At 59.1% G+C, this 18,866-nt stretch overlaps 1 protein-coding gene across 2 annotated transcripts in view; it reads right to left on the bottom strand.

Moving 5' to 3' along the window:
• CNTN2 (contactin 2) overlaps nucleotides 1-12,744 on the bottom strand; it is a 30,159-nt gene extending 17,415 nt beyond the window's left edge. For both annotated transcript variants that reach the window (XM_054176468.1, XM_054176470.1), the window contains exons 1-2: nucleotides 12,707-12,744; nucleotides 2,642-2,762 (exon numbers count right to left, since the gene is read on the bottom strand). In XM_054176468.1, coding sequence (XP_054032443.1) covers nucleotides 2,642-2,696 — 55 coding nt within the window. In that variant the 5' untranslated portion in view covers nucleotides 2,697-2,762; nucleotides 12,707-12,744. The remainder of the gene's footprint in view (nucleotides 1-2,641; nucleotides 2,763-12,706) is intronic.
• Between the last annotated feature and the right edge of the window lie 6,122 nt (nucleotides 12,745-18,866).

The following is an 18,866-nucleotide window of genomic DNA, read 5'->3' as shown; positions in this document are numbered from 1 at the left end:
CAGGAGTGGATGGAGAATTAATCAGGAAGTGGTGGATTAATTGTGGGCTGCCAGAGGGTAGTGAATGGCTGAAGGTTCAGCAGCTTTCCAGGGCGAGGTTAATAGGTGGCACATGGGGAATAGCTCCCAGGTCCTTCCCCAGACAAACATCCTCTCTCAGCACTCCCATCCCTTTCCTCCTGGGACTCTCCTTCCCAGCCAAGCCCAAACTGCCCTGCTCAGCCCTTTGGCTTCCATCCAGGCTCCCCTGCACCCCCTTGCTTTGCTCTGCTGCCCCTTCTTCCCCTGCCAAGGGGAAGGGCTACAACTGTCAGGCATTGATTCGCTGAAGTGTAATCAATGCCAGAGCTCTGGGGGAGTTTGCAGCTGCACTTCCAAGGTGTCTGGCTGGGGGTGAAATGCCTGCATCCCACTCATGAAGCCAAACAACAGCTGGGTGGAAGTGGTGGCTGACCAGATAGAAGACCAGGTTATGGTTAGAGCTAAGAGTTGAGAGCAAACCTCAGTACCTCTGAGGCTGCTGAGCCTCTGGCAGCCCAGAACTCTCAGTTTTAAGGTTAGCAAAGGGAGTGAAGAAAGGCCAGGGAGGCTTTTTCAGACTTTCCTGACATCTCTTGGTCATTAGAGAGTCCTCTCTGTGGGCTTCACCAGCCTTAAACCTTCACAGAGTGCTGGGAAGTCATCCTGTGGGTGGCAGGACCAAGGCAGGGGTGAGAGCTGCCAACTCAGAGCTGCAGCAGGGGCAGATTTAGGTTGGGCAGCAGGAGGAAGCTCTGCACAGTGAGGGTGGGGAAAAGCTGGAAGAGGTTGCCCCATCCCTGGAGCCACTGAAGATCAGACCCAACATGGCCCTGATCTAGCTGGAGATGCCCCTGCTGAGGGCAGGGGGGGTTGGGCAAGATGACCTCTGAGGGTCCCTTCCAGCCCAGTGCTGCCATCCCAGTCCTGGAGGCTTTGTGCCAGCTCTGGAGTGTTTCCCTGAGCCTCCTCTGTAGCTGTTTTGTCCCTTGCTCGTGATCCCAGGGAGGAGTTCTCTCTGTCCCCAGCTGGCTCCTGAGATGGATTGCATCACCAGGCAAAGGTCAGGAGAAAACAACCCTCCCAGGCTCTGCTCTGAGGCAGTTGTTCAGTGTTCTCCTGTGGGCTCAGCTTGGACGGGCAGCAAGTGGCACGAACTCAGCTGGTTAATGGGAGAACCCAGCTCCATCTCATTGCCTCTCCCAGATTTGGGTCAGACCAATTTCCAGGCAGGCTAATTGCCTCCCAATCTAGGGCAGCCACCCTTCCCTCTGCCTCCTTGGGGATCCAGAGAACATTAAAAGGTAATTAGATATTTATGAGGACAGGCGAGCAGCCTCTGCCTGCGATGATGAATTGGCTTGAGGACATCATCCACTTCTCAGCTGTCTGAAGCCCAATGTCCCCCTGCTGAAAGGAGACCTTCAGAGTGCAGCCTGAGACTCCCTGAGATCCAGAAATGGTCCCAAATGAGTGTGTGGGGGGGAGGGAGGGATGGGATCTTTGCAGAGTATGGTCAAAGAGACATCCCTAGATAAAAGCAAGGTGTCAAGTGGCTTTGTCCTGAGCCAGCCCTGCTGGGCTGCAGGAGGATGCTGGGCCTGCATCTCCTGCATTCCACCCAGGCTTCACAGGCATGGTTTGGGGCAGAGGGGACCTTAAAGCTCATCCAGTTCCACCCCCCCTGCCACGGGCAGGGACACCTCCCACCAGGCCAGGTTGCTCATCCAGCCTGGCCTTGGACATTGTTAGTTGATTAGATGGTGCTGGGTGATAGGTTGGGCTGCATGACCTCAAAGGTCTCTTCCAACCTGGTTCATTCTATTCTATTCTATTCTATTCTATTCTATTCTATTCTATTCTATTCTATTCTATTCTATTCTATTCTATTCTATTCTTCTAGTCTAGTCTAATCCTTCCCTTCCCTTCCCTTCCCTTCCCTTCCCTTCCCTTCCCTTCCCTTCCCTTCCCTTCCCTTCCCTTCCCTTCCCTTCCCTTCCCTTCCCTTCCCTTCCCTTCCCTTCCCTTCCCTTCCCTTCCCTTCCCTTCCCTTCCCTTCCCTTCCCTTCCCTTCCCTTCCCCAGGGAGGAGGCATCCACAACCTCCTTGGGCAACCTGTTCCAGAGCCTCCCCACCCTCACTGGGAAGAATTTCCTCCTCATCTCCAGTCTCAACCTCCCCACTGCCAGCTCAAATCCACTGCACCTCCTCCTGTCACTCCCAGCCCTCACCAGAAGTCCCTCCCCAGCTCTCCTGCAGCCCCCTTGTCTTTTTTTCCCTTTTTGAACTTGGAAAGGGGGAAGACCTTTGCCTCCTTCTTGAGCGACCCAAAGGGAGGTTGGGCACTGCACAGACACATCCCCCTGGTGCCTAAAGCACCCAGGAGAAGGAGCTTCAGCACCACTGCAGCCAGGGGGCACAGAGAAGGAGCTTCAGCACCACTGCAGCCAGGGAGCACAGAGAAGGAGCTTCAGCACCACTGCAGCCAGGGAGCACGGAGAGCTTTGGCCTGGCTGAACAACCCCACACCTCTGGTGCACACCCCGGCTGATGTCCTGCTTGCTCCCTCCAGCAGCCCCCTCCCCACTCTGCCAGGGAGACCTCCAGAGGTTGCTGCTCTTACCCAGCAAGGTGAGGACAGTTAGGGAGCTGTGGGTGAGTCCAGCTGCGCCTCCCATCCTCTGCCTCCGACCGGGTTATGGCCCCCACGGCTGAGCCTCTGCGGAGGAGTGGGGACAGCAGCCCTGCAGGGACAGAGAGAGGAGTTATGAGCAGCATTCCTCTGCCTCTGCCCGAGGAGCTGGCATCCAGCTGCCTGTCCCTGCTGGCCACAGGCCCAGGGTGACAGCAAACAGCCAGCTGCCCAGGGAGGAGCACCCAGGGCTTTGAAGGAGCTCTTTTTCTCCTTCTGATTCTACAGATCTGGTTGGGAAATTGTTCCTCCTCCTCCTTTATCTGCCCTTCTTCCTCCTCCTTTATCTGCCCCTCTTCCTCCCTCCTCCAGAAAGAACACTTCCTCCCTAGCCTTAAAATACACAAAGGCAGAAGCAGACAGGATATTGGTGGCAAGGGAGGAATAATTTGCTCTTGTTACTTGGTGGTCAAAGGATCTTTAATCAAAACTCCCCAGGCAGGCAGTGGCTGCCTGTGGGTGCTGTGCCAGCCCCCAGCCCCTTGGTCTGGAGAGGCTGTGGGGGCCCAGCTCATCACCATGCACTTGCAGAGCATCCCTGCAAGGAGGCCCTGTGGAAGGTGAGTGGCACGAAGTGGCTGTGCAGGGCTGGCTCATTTCCTGCTCTTCCTCTAAGTGTAATGCATGGGGAAGGGTTAGTCGAGGGCTGAAGGAGCGTTGAGACGCTTCCTGATGCTGTGAGACACCGGAGGGGAGAGGTGGAGGGATGATTTCCAGCCCCTCTGTAGACCCCAGGCTTCCAAAATCTCGCAGGAAGAGCAAAACCCAACCAAAACCTGGGGCCGTTGGTGCCGGCGCCAGCGCACGACCCCCTTGTACCGCCACGGGGGGTGATGGGGGGAGGTCCCCCCCCGCTTTGGTAACAAACGCTTTCGAAACGAAGCCCCCAGCAGCCCCCCAGCCTGGCAGAGCCGTTCGTGCCCCTGTGCCCTGCCCACCACGCAGCCCGGCGAGTGCTGCCCAAGGTGCTGCCAGCCCTGGGCTGCTTTATCCCTCTGCTCCAGCTGGTCCTGCTTCCACTCCTCTCCCTGCCCATCTGTCTGCCCGAGCCCCCGGTGCCGCTCCTAAGCCCCTCTGAGCAGGGATTAGCTTTCCAGCCCACGGGAGGCAGCCCCCTCCATGCCTCGCTGCTTTAAAAGCGGCGGTGCTCGGCTCATTAAGGGCAGCCCTCGGAAGGCGCCTGAGCAAACAGCGATAGCCTGGGTTCGCTTCCCCTCCTGCCTCTGGGGACCCTGGCTGGCTGGAGGAGCCACCTGGCCGCCGTGTCCTCACCCACAAGAGACGATTTTGCTACCAGCCCCATCCCAAACCCTCCTCGATCTGTCTCTTGCTCGGCTGGGAGGGCTGCGCCCCAGCCTGCCGCTCCAGAGCCCCCTGCCCGCCCCAGCCCTGCTTCGTTACTGCCCCCGCAATGAGGCTGGGGGTCAGTTGCGCTGCCAGGCTGGGGAAGGAGGGAGCCCTGCTCTGAGGAGGGAGGGGGCTGAGCCCCGGTGCGGACAGGAGGTGCGGGGCAGGGCGTGAGAGCTGCTGGGATGAAAGCTGCTCCCTGCCGCTTGTTCCAGCGGCCCCGAAGTGAGGCAGTCACATGAGATCCCTTGATGGCAGCGAGCATCATGCCCCAAACCGTGTCCTGAGCCCACAGCCTTGCAGCTAACACTGCCCCATTGTTCCCCTGCCCTCAGCCCCTGCCTGCTTTGCCCTCATGTGCCTTGTGCTCACAAAGTAAGCGCTCTGGGACAAGGACCAGCTCCCAGCTCGAGCTGTTGTGCCGTGCTTGGGGGCTCCCAGGCCGTGCCAGCTCTGTGCTAACTCAGACCTGACTTCTCCAGGTCTCTGCAGCTTGGTTCCTTCACCAGCGTGGTCCAGTGCCCAGGGTGTGGGAAAGGCAGCAAGGGCTGAGGCTGCCCTGCACCCAGCAGCAGCAAAAGGGAGTGGGAGAGGCCGAGAGGCTGCCACAGAAGCCCAGCGTGGTGGGGTTGGAAGGGACCTCTGGAGGTCCAGCCCAAGCCACAGCAGCTTGCCCAGTGGCCAGGGAGGGGTTGGAATCTCTGCAGAGAAGGAGACTCCACAGCCTCCCTGGGCAGCCTGCTCCAGGCCTCCAGCAGCCTCCCACACTCCTTCTGTTCAGATGGAACCTCCTGGGCTCCAGTCTGTGTCCCTTGCCCTGTCCCTGGGCACCACTGACAGGAGTCTGGCCCCAGCCTCTTGCCCCCCACCCTTTAGCTCTTGCTGAGCATTGCTCAGATCCCTTCTGGGGCTTCTCCTCTCCAGTTTGTGTCCCTTGCCCCTTGTCCTGCCACTGGGCACCGCTGGATGCTTTCCCCTGAAGCTGTTGCTCCTGAGGAAGAGGGTGAGGAGCAATGTCCTGCTCTGGGAATACTTCTAGCAGCATCCCCCTTCAGCCTCCTGCCCTGCAGCCAAGCCAAGCTGGTAGCCTGTAAGAGTTAAGTTGCTTTCATTGCTTTAATCAGCTGTTGGTTCATCATTTGTGCTTTAAACTCCACTTGTGACCACCAGTCCTGCTGCTGGCCCTGGCTCTGCCCAGCCTGACCCCTGTGCACTCTGATCCCTAATGCTCCCTTCCTCCTCTCTTCTCACTTCCTTGTGGCCCTCCTTCCACCTCCCCAGGATCCCTTTCATGCACATGGATGTGGGTTTGCCTCTGGAACACTCAGGGCCCCTTCCAAGGAGGGGATGTGTGGTGCTGCTGCTCCTCAGGCTCAGGGAGGGGGCGTGGGGATGCCCTTCCCCAAGGCTGCTGCTCTGCTCTTTGGAATCCAGCCTCAGCCCAGCCTCTGCTTTAACTCCTTTGCCAAATATCAGGAAGGTGATAGCAGGGAGAGCTCCACATCAGATGGAGGTGGCAGGCAGTGACAGAGTCATCTCTCTGCAAGTGCTGACACTCTTATTTGTTTGCAATTAGAGCCTGGATGAAATAATCCTCTGGGATGCTGCTTGGTGTGCTCCCAGATTGCCTTATCACCTAAGTGCTCTGATCAAATTGTGCCTGAGGGCCTGAACCTGCACCTGGGGCTGTGCTGGGGCCCTGGGGGTGTGTGTGTGTGGATCTTAGAGCCACCACCCCCAGCTGTGGATCCTGCATCTGACTCTGAACTTCTCCACAGCTTAGCAGCTGATAGTGAGAGCTGCTCTCCCTCCTTAATTAGCAGAGGGCCCGTGGGGACCTGTTCTTTCCCCTCTCCATTGGCTGTGTTGGCAGGGACTGGAGAGCCTCCTGCTCTGCTGAAAGGGGATCTGTCAGCCCTGCTAATGGATGCTGTCATTAATACTTCCAGTAGCAAGGGAGGCATGGGCACACTGGGGAGCACGTGCATCAGCCCTCCCCTCTGAAGGCTCTGGCATCAGCCCTCCCCTCTGGAGGCTCTGGCATCAGCCCTCCCCTCTGGAGGCTCTGGCATCAGCCCTTCCCTCTGGAGGCTCTGGCATCTGCCCTCCCCTCTGGAGGCTCTGGCATCAGCCCTCCCCTCTGGAGGCTCTGGCATCTGCCCTCCCCTCTGGAGGCTCTGGCATCAGCCCTTCCCTCTGGAGGCTCTGGCATCAGCCCTTGTGGTGGAGGCAGAGCTAAAGGGCTGCAGAGAGATTCTGAGTCCCCCTGAGCCTCTGGAAGAGGAGATGTTGCCTGCCCCAGCATCTGCAGCTCCAGGGCTGAGTGTGGAGCAGCATCCCTTGGAGCAGGCAACCCCAGCAGGACTCTGGGTGTTGAGGGGGGGGAGCAGGAGTGGCTTTTGGGGGGAGCTTTGTCATGGGCAGTGCAGGCAAAGGGCTGCCTGCCAGCAGGACAAAGGGGCTGTGGTTCAGCCTCCTGTGGTGAGGTCTGTGTGGAGCTGGGGCAGCTCCTTCAGCTGCAGCACTCAGAGACCTCACAGACTGCACTGAGCTGGAAGGGACCCTCAAAGGGCACCTTGTGCCACCCCCCTGCAGCCAGCAGGGACACCTCCAACTGGAGCAGGCTGCTCACATCAAGGCTGACCTCGAATGCCTCCAGGGATGGGGTCCTGCAGCCACATCCCTGGGCAACCTGCCCCAGTGCCTCACCACTCTCACTGTGCAGAGCTTCCCCCAGGGGAGAGCTGCTCCTGAGGGTGGCTGAGGCAGGAATTTGTCCCTGTGCTGTGAGTGTCTCTTTTGCTGAGGACCATCCCTCAGGCTGCCAAGGGCAATGCCTCTGATCCTGGCTGGATTTGGGGCTGGCAAAGCCCTTTTCAAGGTTGGGTACATTCTGTGCATCTCCAGAGCAGCATGTGTCAAGGAGCTCCAAGGGGGTTCATTCTGATGGATCTCTCCTCCCTGTGCTCAGCAGAGGTGCATTTAAGCTGCAGACTCTGAATTCAGCCTTGCCTGAACTTTTTTAGGGGCTTGGAGCTGTTGGTGGTTCCAGGACTCAGAGGTGCTGCTGCTGCTGCAGAAAACCCAAAGCCCATCCAAAGCAGAGAAGCCCTCAGGCTCCAAGGGAGGCAGTGGGACAGAGGGAGGGCACAGAGTGGGGACTTGAAGGAGAAATCCTAGAAGCAAAGAATTGTTTTGGTTGGAAAAGACCTTTAAGATTATGGAGTCCAAGCCTTACCCCAGCACTGCCAGCTCACCACCAACCCATGGCCCTCAGCACCACAGCTCTGAGACCCCTGCAGGGATGGGGGCTCCATCACTGCCCTGGGCAGCTTGGCCCAGGCCTTGACAACCCTTCTGGGGAAGAAATTCTTCCTCATGTCCAACCTGAACCTCCCCTGGTGCAACTGGAGGCCATTTCCTCTCACTTTGTTGCTTGTTCCTTGGGTCAAGAGACCACCTCCCAGCTGGCTCCAATCTCCTATCAGAGGACAGGCTGAAACAAGCTGCTTTAATCCATCCCACCTGGGTCTGAGCTTCCCATCCTCAGGTGCCTCCATCAGCCCCAGCACACCAAAGCCCCATGCCAGGCAGGACCCTGGGGCAGGCAGAGTCTGTGTGCCAAGCCCCCAGCCCATCAGGCAGCCACAAATGAGCCCAGACAGCAGAACCCCAGCTGTGGGTGGCATCATGGCAGGGAAAGAGCTCTGGCTGTGAGCACCATCTGCTCCTGCAGCTCTGGGATGGAGGCTCCAAGCATCCTGAACCAGTTTCAGCTCCTGCTGTGTGAGCACAGCCAGGAGCAGAGATCTGGATTCAGTTTTGGGCTCCTCACTCCAAGGAGGACGCTGAGGGCCTGGAGCAGGTCCAGAGAAGGGCAGCAAAGCTGGAGAAGGATCTGGAGAACAGGGCAGGTGAGGAGCAGCTGAGGCACACTCAGCCTGGAGAAGAAGGGGCTGAAGGGAGACCTCACTGAAGGGAGGTTGGAGCCAGGGGGTGCTGGTCTCTTCTCTCAAGTAACAAGGGATGAGAGGAAATGGCCTGAAATGGTGCCAGGGGAGGGGTAGGTTGGAGATTAGGAACAATTTCTTTGCTGCCAGAGTGGTCAGGGGTTGGAACAGGCTGCCCAGGGAGGTGGTGGAGTCTCCATCCCTGGAGGGCCTCAATAAATGTGTGGCCATGGCACTTGGGGACTTGGTTGAGTGGCTGTGGGGGTGTTGGGCTGCTGCTTGGACTGGATGATCTGAGAGAGCTTTTCCAGCCTTAGTGATCTGGGATGCTATGAGGTCAAGCAGCAAAGCACCAACCCAGTGCCCATGCTCCACTCCCCCCAGCTCTGCTTGCACTGGAAGTCAGTTGTGTTTGCTGAGGCACCTCCAAAGCTCAGAGGTGGGATTTGACTTGGGATGAGGTTGGCTTTGGTTTGGATCTGGCTCTGATCCTGTGGCTTGTGGAGCTGTGGGGCTGGGCAGGATGCTGCAGGCTTCCTCACTCTGTGCTGCAAACCAATTACATCTGGAGCAATCCTGAATCACCATATCCATGGAAACTGATGTGCTGCTCCTGTTGACACAGAGCATCCTGAGCCAGGCTGCTCCCCTGCAGAGCAGACCTGGGGCTCAAGGTGTCTGCATGGGCCCTAACGTTGTGAGGGGCAGTGCAGCGTGCTGTGGGGTTTGGTGTCTGGAATGGGGGCAGGAGCAGAGAATCAAACTGCTCTGGGTGGGAAGGGACCTTTAAAGGTCACCCAGCTCAACCTCCCTGCAGTCAGCAGGGACAGCTGCAACCAGAGCAGGTTGCTCAGGGCACCAGAGAAGTCCTTCTTGGAGTGAGGGCCCCGAAACTGAGCCTTGTTGTGCTCTGGAAAGGGTTTCCCCAGGAGCTGCCTGCAGCCTCCCAGGCTGGGCACAGCTTGCCCGAGGCTGCCAGCACAGCAGGCAGCTCCTAAGCTCTCCCTGAAGAGGTCTTTCAATCGATAGCTCCAGTCAATAGCAGCTGGAAGGATGCTTAAAGTCTTTGGCAACAAGGCCACAAGTGCCTCCAGTTGAGCACATGAGTGTGGGAGAGCTGCTGCCTGCCCAAAGCCCTCTCTAACACCCTACAACTGCTCAGGTCCCCACCCTTGTGTGCCCCCTTCCTCTGGGCGCTCTCTGAGGACCATCTTGCAGCCTCCTTGCCTGGGAAATGCAGGTTCTTAGCCTGGGCTTGCAGGGAAGGGGCTGCTGAGCCAGGCTGGATGTCCCACAGAGCGCTGGCAGGAGGAGGGAGCTGGGATCTGGCCGCTCCTGCCGCCCCAAACTCCAAACCCAAGCTTGACAGAGCAGCTTCTCCCAGCCCCCCCTGCAGCACAGCTCTGTGCCCCGAGCCTGGGGAGCTCTGCCCATAGCCTGGGACATCCCCAGCACTGCCAGCCCTGCACACCCACCCACCCACCTCCTGCTATTAGCGCTGCCTGCCGTCAGCAGCAGCTCTTTGATGTGGCTCCGGTATAAATAGCTCCCTACCTGCCACGGAGCCCAGCTCCATCCCCTCCCCTGCCTGGGAAACCACTCGGCAGGAGCCAGTCCCAGGGAGAGGCTGAAGTGAGGAGAACCAAGTGTGGAGCTTGGGAAGGAAACCTGACTGCCACAGCCCAGGGCAGGGGAGGGGTGGTGTGGGGAAGCTCTGAGGGCTCCCAGCCCTTCCCCCCAGCACTGCTGCTGCCTGCCCTCTTTGTGCCACGGGGAAAGGCCCCTCCCATGTGGTGGGGATCCATGCATGGCGCTGGACCCCTGCCCCAGCCTCCCAGAGCTCTCCTGGTGTGGTAGGTGTCTGTGGATGGCACCAAGCATCTATCTACCCCAGCCCTGCAGAGCCTTCCTGGCGTGGATGGGGTCCATGCATGGCACTGGACCCCTGCCCCAGCCTCTCAGAGCCCTTCAGCCTTCCCCTTGGCACTGCTGGGTGCTTGTGCTGGAGGGGAGATGGGCACTGGGGTGCTGGAGAGCTGCAGTGTCCTCAGGCAGAGGGGACCTTGGTGAAGCCCTGCTGAGATCCTTCCCCTCCTAGGAGAAGGTTTGGGTATCCCCTGCAAAGGTGTCAGGTTTATTTTGCTCCCTGGAAGGCATCATCCTCCTGTCTGACCTTCTCACCTGCCTCTGGCAAAGTGGGTTGGAGTACTCAGACTCCAAACAGTGCCAAGCTGCTCTCTGCTTCACAAGGAGATGCAAGAGCCAGCACAAAACATCCATCCCCTGTCCCTCCTCCCTGTCCTGTCTCTGCCTGGGACTGACAGCTCCACAGGCTGCACAACACAGGAGATCACTGGGGACCTAGGCTGCTGGTGGGGCTGGCTGCAGTGGGTGGCAATGTCCCTCATGCTCCCTCAGCTCTTGGGACATCTCTCTCGTGCTCCTGTTGAACCCTGGAAGAGGTTGCCCAGGGAGGCTGTGGATGCAGCCTGGGGCAGCCCTGGGCTGGCTGGGGCTGGGAGCCAGCCCCTGAGGCCACTGAGCCTGGGGCTCACCAGCTCCCCACAGCTCTGCTCCACTGAGCAGGGAGCTTCTGGAGCGGGAAGCTGTCAGGAGACTCCCTGGGGATGTGATGTGTTCCAGGTGGCTGCCTGGCTTTGCTTTGTGCCCAGCACCTCCAAGGGGACAGCTCGAAGGCTGGGCTGGGGGCATGGTCACTGCAAGGAGACAGAGTGCTCTGGGAGACCTTGGGGCTTGCTGGAGGGAGGAGGAGCTGAGGAACGTGGGGAGCTGTCTGCCTCTCCCTATCCCTTCCATGGATCACTTGGGCTCTGGACATGCTCAGGGCATGCAGGTGGCTGAACTGCTGCCTCAGGCTTTCCTCCACACGAGCTCAGCCTCCACGTGGACCAAAGCCTCCGGGCACCTGGGTTAGCTACCTGCCTGGGAAACACCTCCCTGGTGCCAGGGTTGGATTTCTGCCTTCCCTGGTGTGCTGGTGGGGGATGTGCAGAGCAGACACCACCATGGGCCACTCCATCCTCTACAGGTGTCTTGAGGGACAACAGTCATGGTTGCTGCTTTTGGTACTGGTTGAGGAGGTGCTGGAGAAGAGCCTCAGTGACCCTTTAGGATCACAGAGCTGTCAGGGTTGGAAGGGACCTCAAGGATCAGCCAGTCCCAACCCCCCTGCCGTGGGCAGGGACACCTCACCCTAGACCTTTTGTCTCAGCCTGCTCCTGGGCTTGGTGTGACCCTCCTGTTTGCTGGTCTCTTTAGTCTCTGGGTGATTCTAACCTACCCCTGGAAGGCAAAGCTGTGCCCAGAAAGTTTGGGACCTGCTGCTTCCCTGTGGCAGCCAAGGAAGCAGCTCCGGGGGTCAGTGCTGCTGCTGCTGCTGTCGGATGAGCTCCGTAGCAAATGAACCTGGAGAGGTTCATCAGTGGAGGCAAACCTGCTCCTAAGTCTTGCCCAAGAGCCTGTGCTTCAGCTTTGGAGCCTCACAGCTCCTTGTGGCCGTGCCTGGAGGTGGCCTGGGGAGGAGCAAGAGCTGTTCTCAGGGTGCAGCTGCAGCCCCGGGCTGATTGCTGGTGGGGAAGGTTCGGGTTGCTCCCAGCTCCGGGGTGAGGAGGCTGCTGCCTCAAAGCAACTAGTGTTTCCCTGGGGAGAGGCCAAGCTCCTCTGAATGCTGCCCAGTCCAGCCAGAAAAATCCTGCTGAGGCTCGTGGGAGTGCTGTGAGTCTGAGAGGGTCACCGGGGCAGCGTGGGTGGGAGGCAAGGGGAGGAGGGAGCTTGGGGAGTTTAAGACGTGGGACTGGAGCCCTCTGAAGCTCATCCCAGCCTGCCCTGCCCTGCCTTGCCCTGCCACAGGCTGCTCCTCCATCTGAGCATCCCTCCTGCTGCAAGGGGGAAGGAGCAAAGTGATGCCCTGCCTGCCTGTGCCCTGTTGTGCAGGCTTGGGCTGGGCAAGTTCTTGCTCATGACTTTGCACCGAGCCCCTCTGGCTCTCCCCCTGCCCTGAGCCTCCCCAGCAAACCCCTGCCCAGACACAGAAACACTCCCAGCACCATCTCCCACCCCTCACCTAGCATCTACCCTCACGGGGGTTGCTTAAGGAGGAAGGGACTTGGGACACGGTGGTCTTCCTCATCCTCCTGGAGAGGAAACCAAGGTCCCTTGGGCTCTTTTGGGGCTCTGTCAGCTCCTGCTGGGGGATGCTGAAGTAGTTTGGTGTGGGGGAAAAGCAGCCCTGCGAGCCCCTCCCAGACACCACGTTTGAGATGCCCGACCCCGGCAGAAGGCAGCAGCCAAACCCTAACAGCGACCGACAGCACGAACGTTCCCGGAGTCGCTCCAGCCGAGACGCTGCTGCTGCCAGCCGCGGCCGCTCGGCCCCTGCCACAAGTGACGAAGCCCTGGCACCCCCTCTCCATCCTCCCACCTCCACCTCCAGCTCCTCTCCAGCGCAAGCGGCGCCTGCAGAGCCCTCACCCACCCCCAAAACACCCAACCCCCCCCCCCGCCCCGCTCCTTCCTCCCCATCCCCGCCAGAGCCCGGCGGGGTCCGGCAGGTCTCTCCTCACCGGGGCAAAGCCGAAGGCGGCAGCAGCAAGTTGGCTCAGCTCGGGGAGCGGCGCCCTGAAAGCCGGAGCCCCTCCGCTCCCCTCTGGGCTGGAGGAAGGGAAGGGAAGGCTCTTACCTCGCGTGGGACGGAGGCGTGGGCACCGAGCGGGGGAGCAGCAAGGCCCCAGCGGCGCTGGAGGCTGGGCTGGGAGGCAGAGCTTGGCTGGTGGCTGCCCGAGCGGGGATGTGTGTGCCCGAAGCCACTGCAGCATCTCTGCATTAGGATGTGCTCCTCCCTCTCCTCCCTCCTTGCGTGCGCGCTCCCTCGCTCGCCGCCAGCCACCACCCCGCTCCCTGGGGAGGACAAGTTGGGTTTATTTATTATTTTCCTTTAATTTGCACCCCCCCCCATCTCCCCCCCGCCACCCCCTCCTCTCTTCTGCCTTTTACCTCACTTGCCACAGACCGAGGAGCAGTCAGGGAGGCAGAGTGAGTCGCAGCAGCATCATGCATAATTCATCCTCTTCCTCAAACCTCCTGCTCCCGGCGCTCCTCCAGCCGACAAAAAACAAACCAGAGGAGGAAGGAAGGCAGCGATCGCCGCCGGCTCAGCCCCATCCCTGGGGCTGGAGCAGGTGGAGGGCTGGTGGGGGGCGAGAAGGGAGGTGGAGGGCGTTGGGGGGGGGGGGGGGGGGCGAGGAATCCAAGGCCGTGTCCGTGGAGTGGAAAGAGGAAAGGGATTAAGCCCAGCTGGGTGTCTGAGCAGGGCCATCCACCTCTGTGCAGTGTGCTTGGGTAGGGAAGCTGTGCTTGGATGGAGGCTCATGGAGTGCTTTGGGTTGGAGGAGGTCTTGAAGATCCTCCGGTCCAAGCAGCAGCCCAACCCCACCATGGCCACCAAACCCTGGCCCCAGGTGCTGTGGCCACAGGTTTGTTGAGCACCTCCCAGGCATGGGGACTCCACCACCCTCCTGGGCAGCCTGTGCCAACCCCCTGACTACTCTTGCAGCAAAGAAATTCTTCCTCATCTCCAACCTTACCTTCCCCTGGCACAATCTGAGGCCATCTCCTCTCATCCTCTCCCTTGTAACTAAGGAGAAGAGACCAACCCCCACCTGGCTCCAGCCTCCTCTCAGAGAGTTCCAGGCCCTGACCACTCTTGCAGGGCAGAAGTTGTTCCTAAGTCTCTCTCTCAGAGATCTCTGTGTCACTCTGCACTCAGCCACAGGCAGCCAGGCTGTGGAGATTGCTCCTAGGAGGGCTTTGGGAAGCTCCATCAAGCCAAGGGTGGCTGCTGGAGGTGGTACCTGAGCAGGGCTGAGTGGGGAGGATGGAGGTTCCTCACAGCAGGGCTTGCAGCCTGTGGGGGAGGAAGCTTTGAGGGGTTTCTGGGGGGTTTGGGTCTGCCAGAGCCACTTGGAGGGGGGGCTTGGTTTTTTGGGGGTCTGCCAAAGCCACCTTTGGAGGTCTTGGGGTTTTATTGGGTCGGCCAGAGCCACCTTTGGGGGGCTTGGGGTTTTTTGGGGGGTCTTCCAGAGCTACCTCTCAAGGTTTGGGGGGTTTATTGGGTCTGCCAGAGCCACCTTAGGAGATTTTGTGGTGGGTTTTGGGGTCTGCCAGAATTATCTTTGGAGGCTTTTGGGTTCTTTGGGGTCTGCCAGAGCCACCTTGGGGGTTTTTGGGAGGGGTCTGCCAGAGCCACTTTTGAAGGTTTTGGGGAGGTTGGGGTCTGCCAGAGCTACCTCTGGGGTTTTTTGGGGTCTGCTAGAGCCACTTTTGGAGGTTTAGGGGGGTTTGGGATCTGCCAGAGTTACATTGGGGCTTTGGGGGGTCTGCCAAAGCCACTTTGGGAGGTTTAGGGGGGTTTGGGGTCTGCCAGAGCCACCTTTGGTTGTTGCTGTGGCCCAGAGCGCTCAGGGCTGGGGGTGGCTGCGCTGCCGGCGCTCTGCACGGAAGGCTATCACGAACCTAAGCTTCGAACCGCAGGGTTTCCTCTTTGGGTCGCTTTGGTTTGGTTGTTGGTTTGCTTTGGAAGCCCTTTCAGGCAAAACTTCCAGCGGCCGAAGCAACCCCACAGCTCCCCGGCCGAAAAGCAGGCGGCTGACCCCCAGCGTCCTGAGGGAAGAGGCAGGGGAGGGGGGAGAGGGGGAAATAATCCCTGTTTAAAGAGGACAATAATAGGCTCCCCAGGGAGGTGATTGAATGCCCATCCCTGGAGGTGCCGAAAAGCCTCCGAGGTGAGGTGTTGAGGGATGTGGTTTAGCGCCAGGCTGGGGAGGGTTAGGGAATGGTTGGAGCGGGTGAGCTGGAAGGGCTTTGCCAACCCAAACGATTCCATGGTTCTGGGACTCTCAATCAGCTTCTCCCTGGCCCAACCCCAGGGTTTGGTGACACTCTGGTGGCCTGATGGTGGCTGTGCCCCGCAGGAAGCTGCACCCAGAGCCCTTCCCAGTGCAGCCAGGAGATCTTTGCTGGTGTCTGGCTGCCGGGGAGGAGGTCTGTCCCGGTGGAGTGATGCTATGAGATGCGACAGGGACACTCTAGAACCTCCTCCCTGACACCCTGCAGGCACTGAGGTTTGGAGGACAGAGCTGCTGCTGCTGCCATCGCTGCTGAGCAAGTTGGGGTGCAGGGGACCCCCCCCCAGTGTGGGGCTTTACTGGTGGGCAGGTCGCTGCCAGGCTCTGCACAGCCAAGTGGGGAGCAGAGGGCTGGGGAGGGTGGCAGGGACCACCCTGTCTGTGGTTTCCATCCCTCCCAGCTCCAGCCCAGAGCTGTTAATGATGTCAGGGGGGATCAGTGGGCACTGAGGCTGGCCACAGGTTAATGATCTGCAATTAGAGAGGAGTAATTAAGGCTTTAGTGTCTCTATTGATCGGCAAAGGTCCAGGCTCCAGTAAATGGGTGTGGGCAGGAGAGTGCCTCTGGTGCAGGGGGGGTTACTGGTCCCATCTCCTTTCCCCTTGCCCGGGTTGCTCTTTCCTTAGCTCCCCACTGGGAGTTTTTGGAGTGAGACTGGGAGAAACTGGCCACAGCCCTTCCCACAGACCTCTCCTGGGACAGAAGGGAAGGACAGGGCTGGACCCTGGCCTCCAGCAAAAGACTCACAGAGTGGTAGGAGGTTGGAAGGGACCTCTGGAGATCATCCACTCCAGCCTCCCCCAGCAGCTTGCCCAGGATCACAAAGGCCAGGGGGGGGGTTGGAAGCTCTCCAGAGAAGGAGGCTCCACGACCTCTCTGGGCAGCCTGCTCCAGAGGTGGAAACCCAGGAGAGGAAGGCGGTGGAGAGAGAGGGACCTGCCCTCTGCCCTCTCTCCTCCATGTGTCTGCTCCCTGAGGGTCTCTCTGGTGGTGACAAGGACATTGGTGACCCCTTGGGTGTTTGTCCTGGCACAAACGTGTGCCAAGACCACAGCTGGGGGAGGCAGCAGCTCTGTGGGGGCTCCCTGAGGTGTTCCCAGGCTGGCAGAGGATGGCTTTCAGCTGCAGTAATGGGCAACAGGCTGCAGCTGCCTCTCCGGGGAGGGGAAAGAAGCTAATTGGAGGCAGCCTGCTGCCATCAATCCAACCCTGATGTCCCCCGGGGCAGGCAGAGGTCAGGGCAGAAGTGGGTGCCATTACTGTGCCATAAAAAAGGGATGAGTGCTAATGGGGGGGTGTCTGCCCTGGCATCGATTGGGAGGATGAGTCCCTGGCCCCTCGCACTGGGATGGTGATGAAGAGGCTGCCTGTGGCCCGTGGGGAGGATGGAAGCACAGCCCTTGGGATGGCTGAGGCCATGCACCTCCTGCTGCTGTGAGGTATGTGGGGGTAGGGGGGCCGGGGGGGTTATCCAGCTTGGATTGCAGCATGGAAGGAGATTTTTGTCTCACTTTTACTCTTGAACAAGAGCTTGCGGTGCCAGGATGAGGGCCAGTGGCTTGGAGCTGGAGGAGGAGAAGAGGCTGAGGCTGGAGATGAGGAAGAAATTCCTCCCAGGGAGGGCTGGGAGACACTGGCACAGGGAAGTTGTGGATGTCCCCTCCCTGGAGGTGCTCAAGGCCAGGCTGGATGAGGCCTGGGCTGGTGGGAGGTGTCCCTGCCCGTGGCAGGGGTTTGGAACTGGCTGAGCTTTGAGGTCCCTCCCAACCCATTCTATGAATCCATGGCCCCAGGTAAACCTTTCTTCACCCCTGGAGCAGGGACCAAGGCTGGCTGGAGCCTCCACTGCCCCAGCCTGCATTGGGAGCCTCTCCCCTGGGCAAGAGGTGGTTTGTTCTCTTAGTGCTGTCGAAGTGGTTGGGGAGGGGGGCAGCTGAAGCCATCCCCCCCCGCAGCACCGGAGTAGGAAGCACTCAGCCCTCCATTAAGGAGGACCGCAGCAATTACAACTTCATTAGCCAGAGGCTCTGCCGGCTTCCCCCCTTCCTCCAGCCCCTGCTTTGCACCAGGGACTCTCCTCCAGAGCACTTCAGCGCCTCGGGGGCAGGAAGAGGGGGTGTGGAGAGCTGGAACTGGTCCTAGGGGGGCAGGCATCGCTCCCCAGGATGTGCTGGGGGAGGGTGGAGCTGGGTTCGGGGAGGACTCGCTGGTGCCGAGCAGCTTCTGGAAGCTGCCGGAGTCGAGCTGCAGGCTGAGGATCCCAGGATGAGTTTTGAACCATGTTTTATTATATGTTTAGTGTTCTCTATACAAAACCAATTCCAGGTTGGGGTTTGTTGGGGTTTTTTTTACAGTGATTCAAAAAAAAAAGAGAAGAGATCTGAGTATTTTTGGCCTTCTTTCAGCTCTCATGCAGGCTCTGGTTTTTTACTCTAAGTCCTTATAGTGAAGATTTCCTCCTCCCCCCTCCCCCCTTTTCTTTTCCCTTCTGCTGTCCATAAACCTTCTGGCTGGAAAACTGTGACCCTGACAGCCTCAGCTCTGTGTTTCTCATGGGGACAAGTGGCTTAAACACAAAGGTTGGAGAGGTTTGCTCGATGGCAGCAGCAAAGAACCAACCAACCAAAACCAGGAGGGGGCAAATAAATACATAGAAGATTTGAGGACAAGCAGGAGGCTTTGCAGAGGGGGTGGATGAAGGAAGAAGGATGGATGGATGGATGGATGGAGAGCCAGGAGGCTTTACAGAGGATGCAAGGATGGGTGGGCAACCAGGAGGCTTTAGAGGGGGGAGGGAGGGAGGGATGGATGGATGGATGGAAACCCAGGAGGCTTTGCAGAGGGGAGGGAGGGATGGATGAAGGAGGGAGGGATGGATGGATGGATGGACAACCAGGAGGCTTTACAAAGGGGAAGGATGGATGAAGGATAGATGGGCAACCAGGAGGCTTTACAGAGGGGAAGGATGGATGAAGGATAGATGGGCAACCAGGAGGCTTTACAGAGGGGATGGAGGGATGGAGGAAGGATAGAGGGAGGGAGAAATGGCTGGATAGATGGGAAGACAGATGGGCAACCAAGAGGCTTTATGGAGGACAGAAGGAAGGATGATGGAGAGAGGGAGAGATGGATGGACAGATGGGCAACCAGGAGGCTTTACAGAGAGGATGGAAGAATGGATGAAGGACAGAAGGATGGATGGCTGGACAAGCAGGAGGTTTTACAGAGAGGCTGGGTGGAGGATAGAAGGCTGGATAGGCAACAAGGAGATTATCCAGAGCAGACAGACAGACAACCAGGAGGTCTTACAGAGAGGACGGCTGGCTGGAGAGAGATTTACAAACCACAGGGGAAACAAAACAAAACAGCCCAACACTTTCTCTCTGCTGAGAGCAGGAGGGACAAACACTTTGCACTGTGTGCTGTGAAGGCAGGAGCAGGCTGTGTGGGGGCTGAGATGGGCTGCAGGCTGAGTGTGGCAACCAAAGCCTGGCGCTGGCCTGGGAGCGATGCGGAGCTGCTGGGCCAGGGGAGCTGCTGATGCCAGGGGTTAGCTTGGCTAGGACCAGAAAAGCTTCATTGTTCTTGTCATTAGTAAACCAGGTCTTAGTGCAAGAAATAGAAGGTGAGGTTGGCTGTTTTGTTCTGGTTTGAAGAGTTGGCTTAGTCTTTATTGCTTGACTGGAATCATCTGCTGCTGGCCCGCGGCGCAGCCTGGCACCACGGACAGTGAGGTGCAGGTGGAGCTCACAGCTCTGCTGGGGCCTGCCTGCTGAGGAGAGCTGCTGGCATGTGCCAGGAGGGGTGGATGCATGGATGGAGAGAGTGCTGTGTGCCAGTTAAGGCATGGCAAGGGGCATGGGGTGGCTGCTGCGTGGCTCTGCTCTTGCTCTGTGGTGGCAGCAGGAGCTGCGGCTCCTCTTCGGTCCGGGCTG

The sequence above is a fragment of the Dryobates pubescens genome, chromosome 35, assembly GCF_014839835.1.
Source record: "Dryobates pubescens isolate bDryPub1 chromosome 35, bDryPub1.pri, whole genome shotgun sequence".
NCBI classification, from domain to species: Eukaryota; Metazoa; Chordata; class Aves; order Piciformes; family Picidae; genus Dryobates; species Dryobates pubescens.
This window is presented reverse-complemented; position numbering and strand designations above follow the sequence as displayed.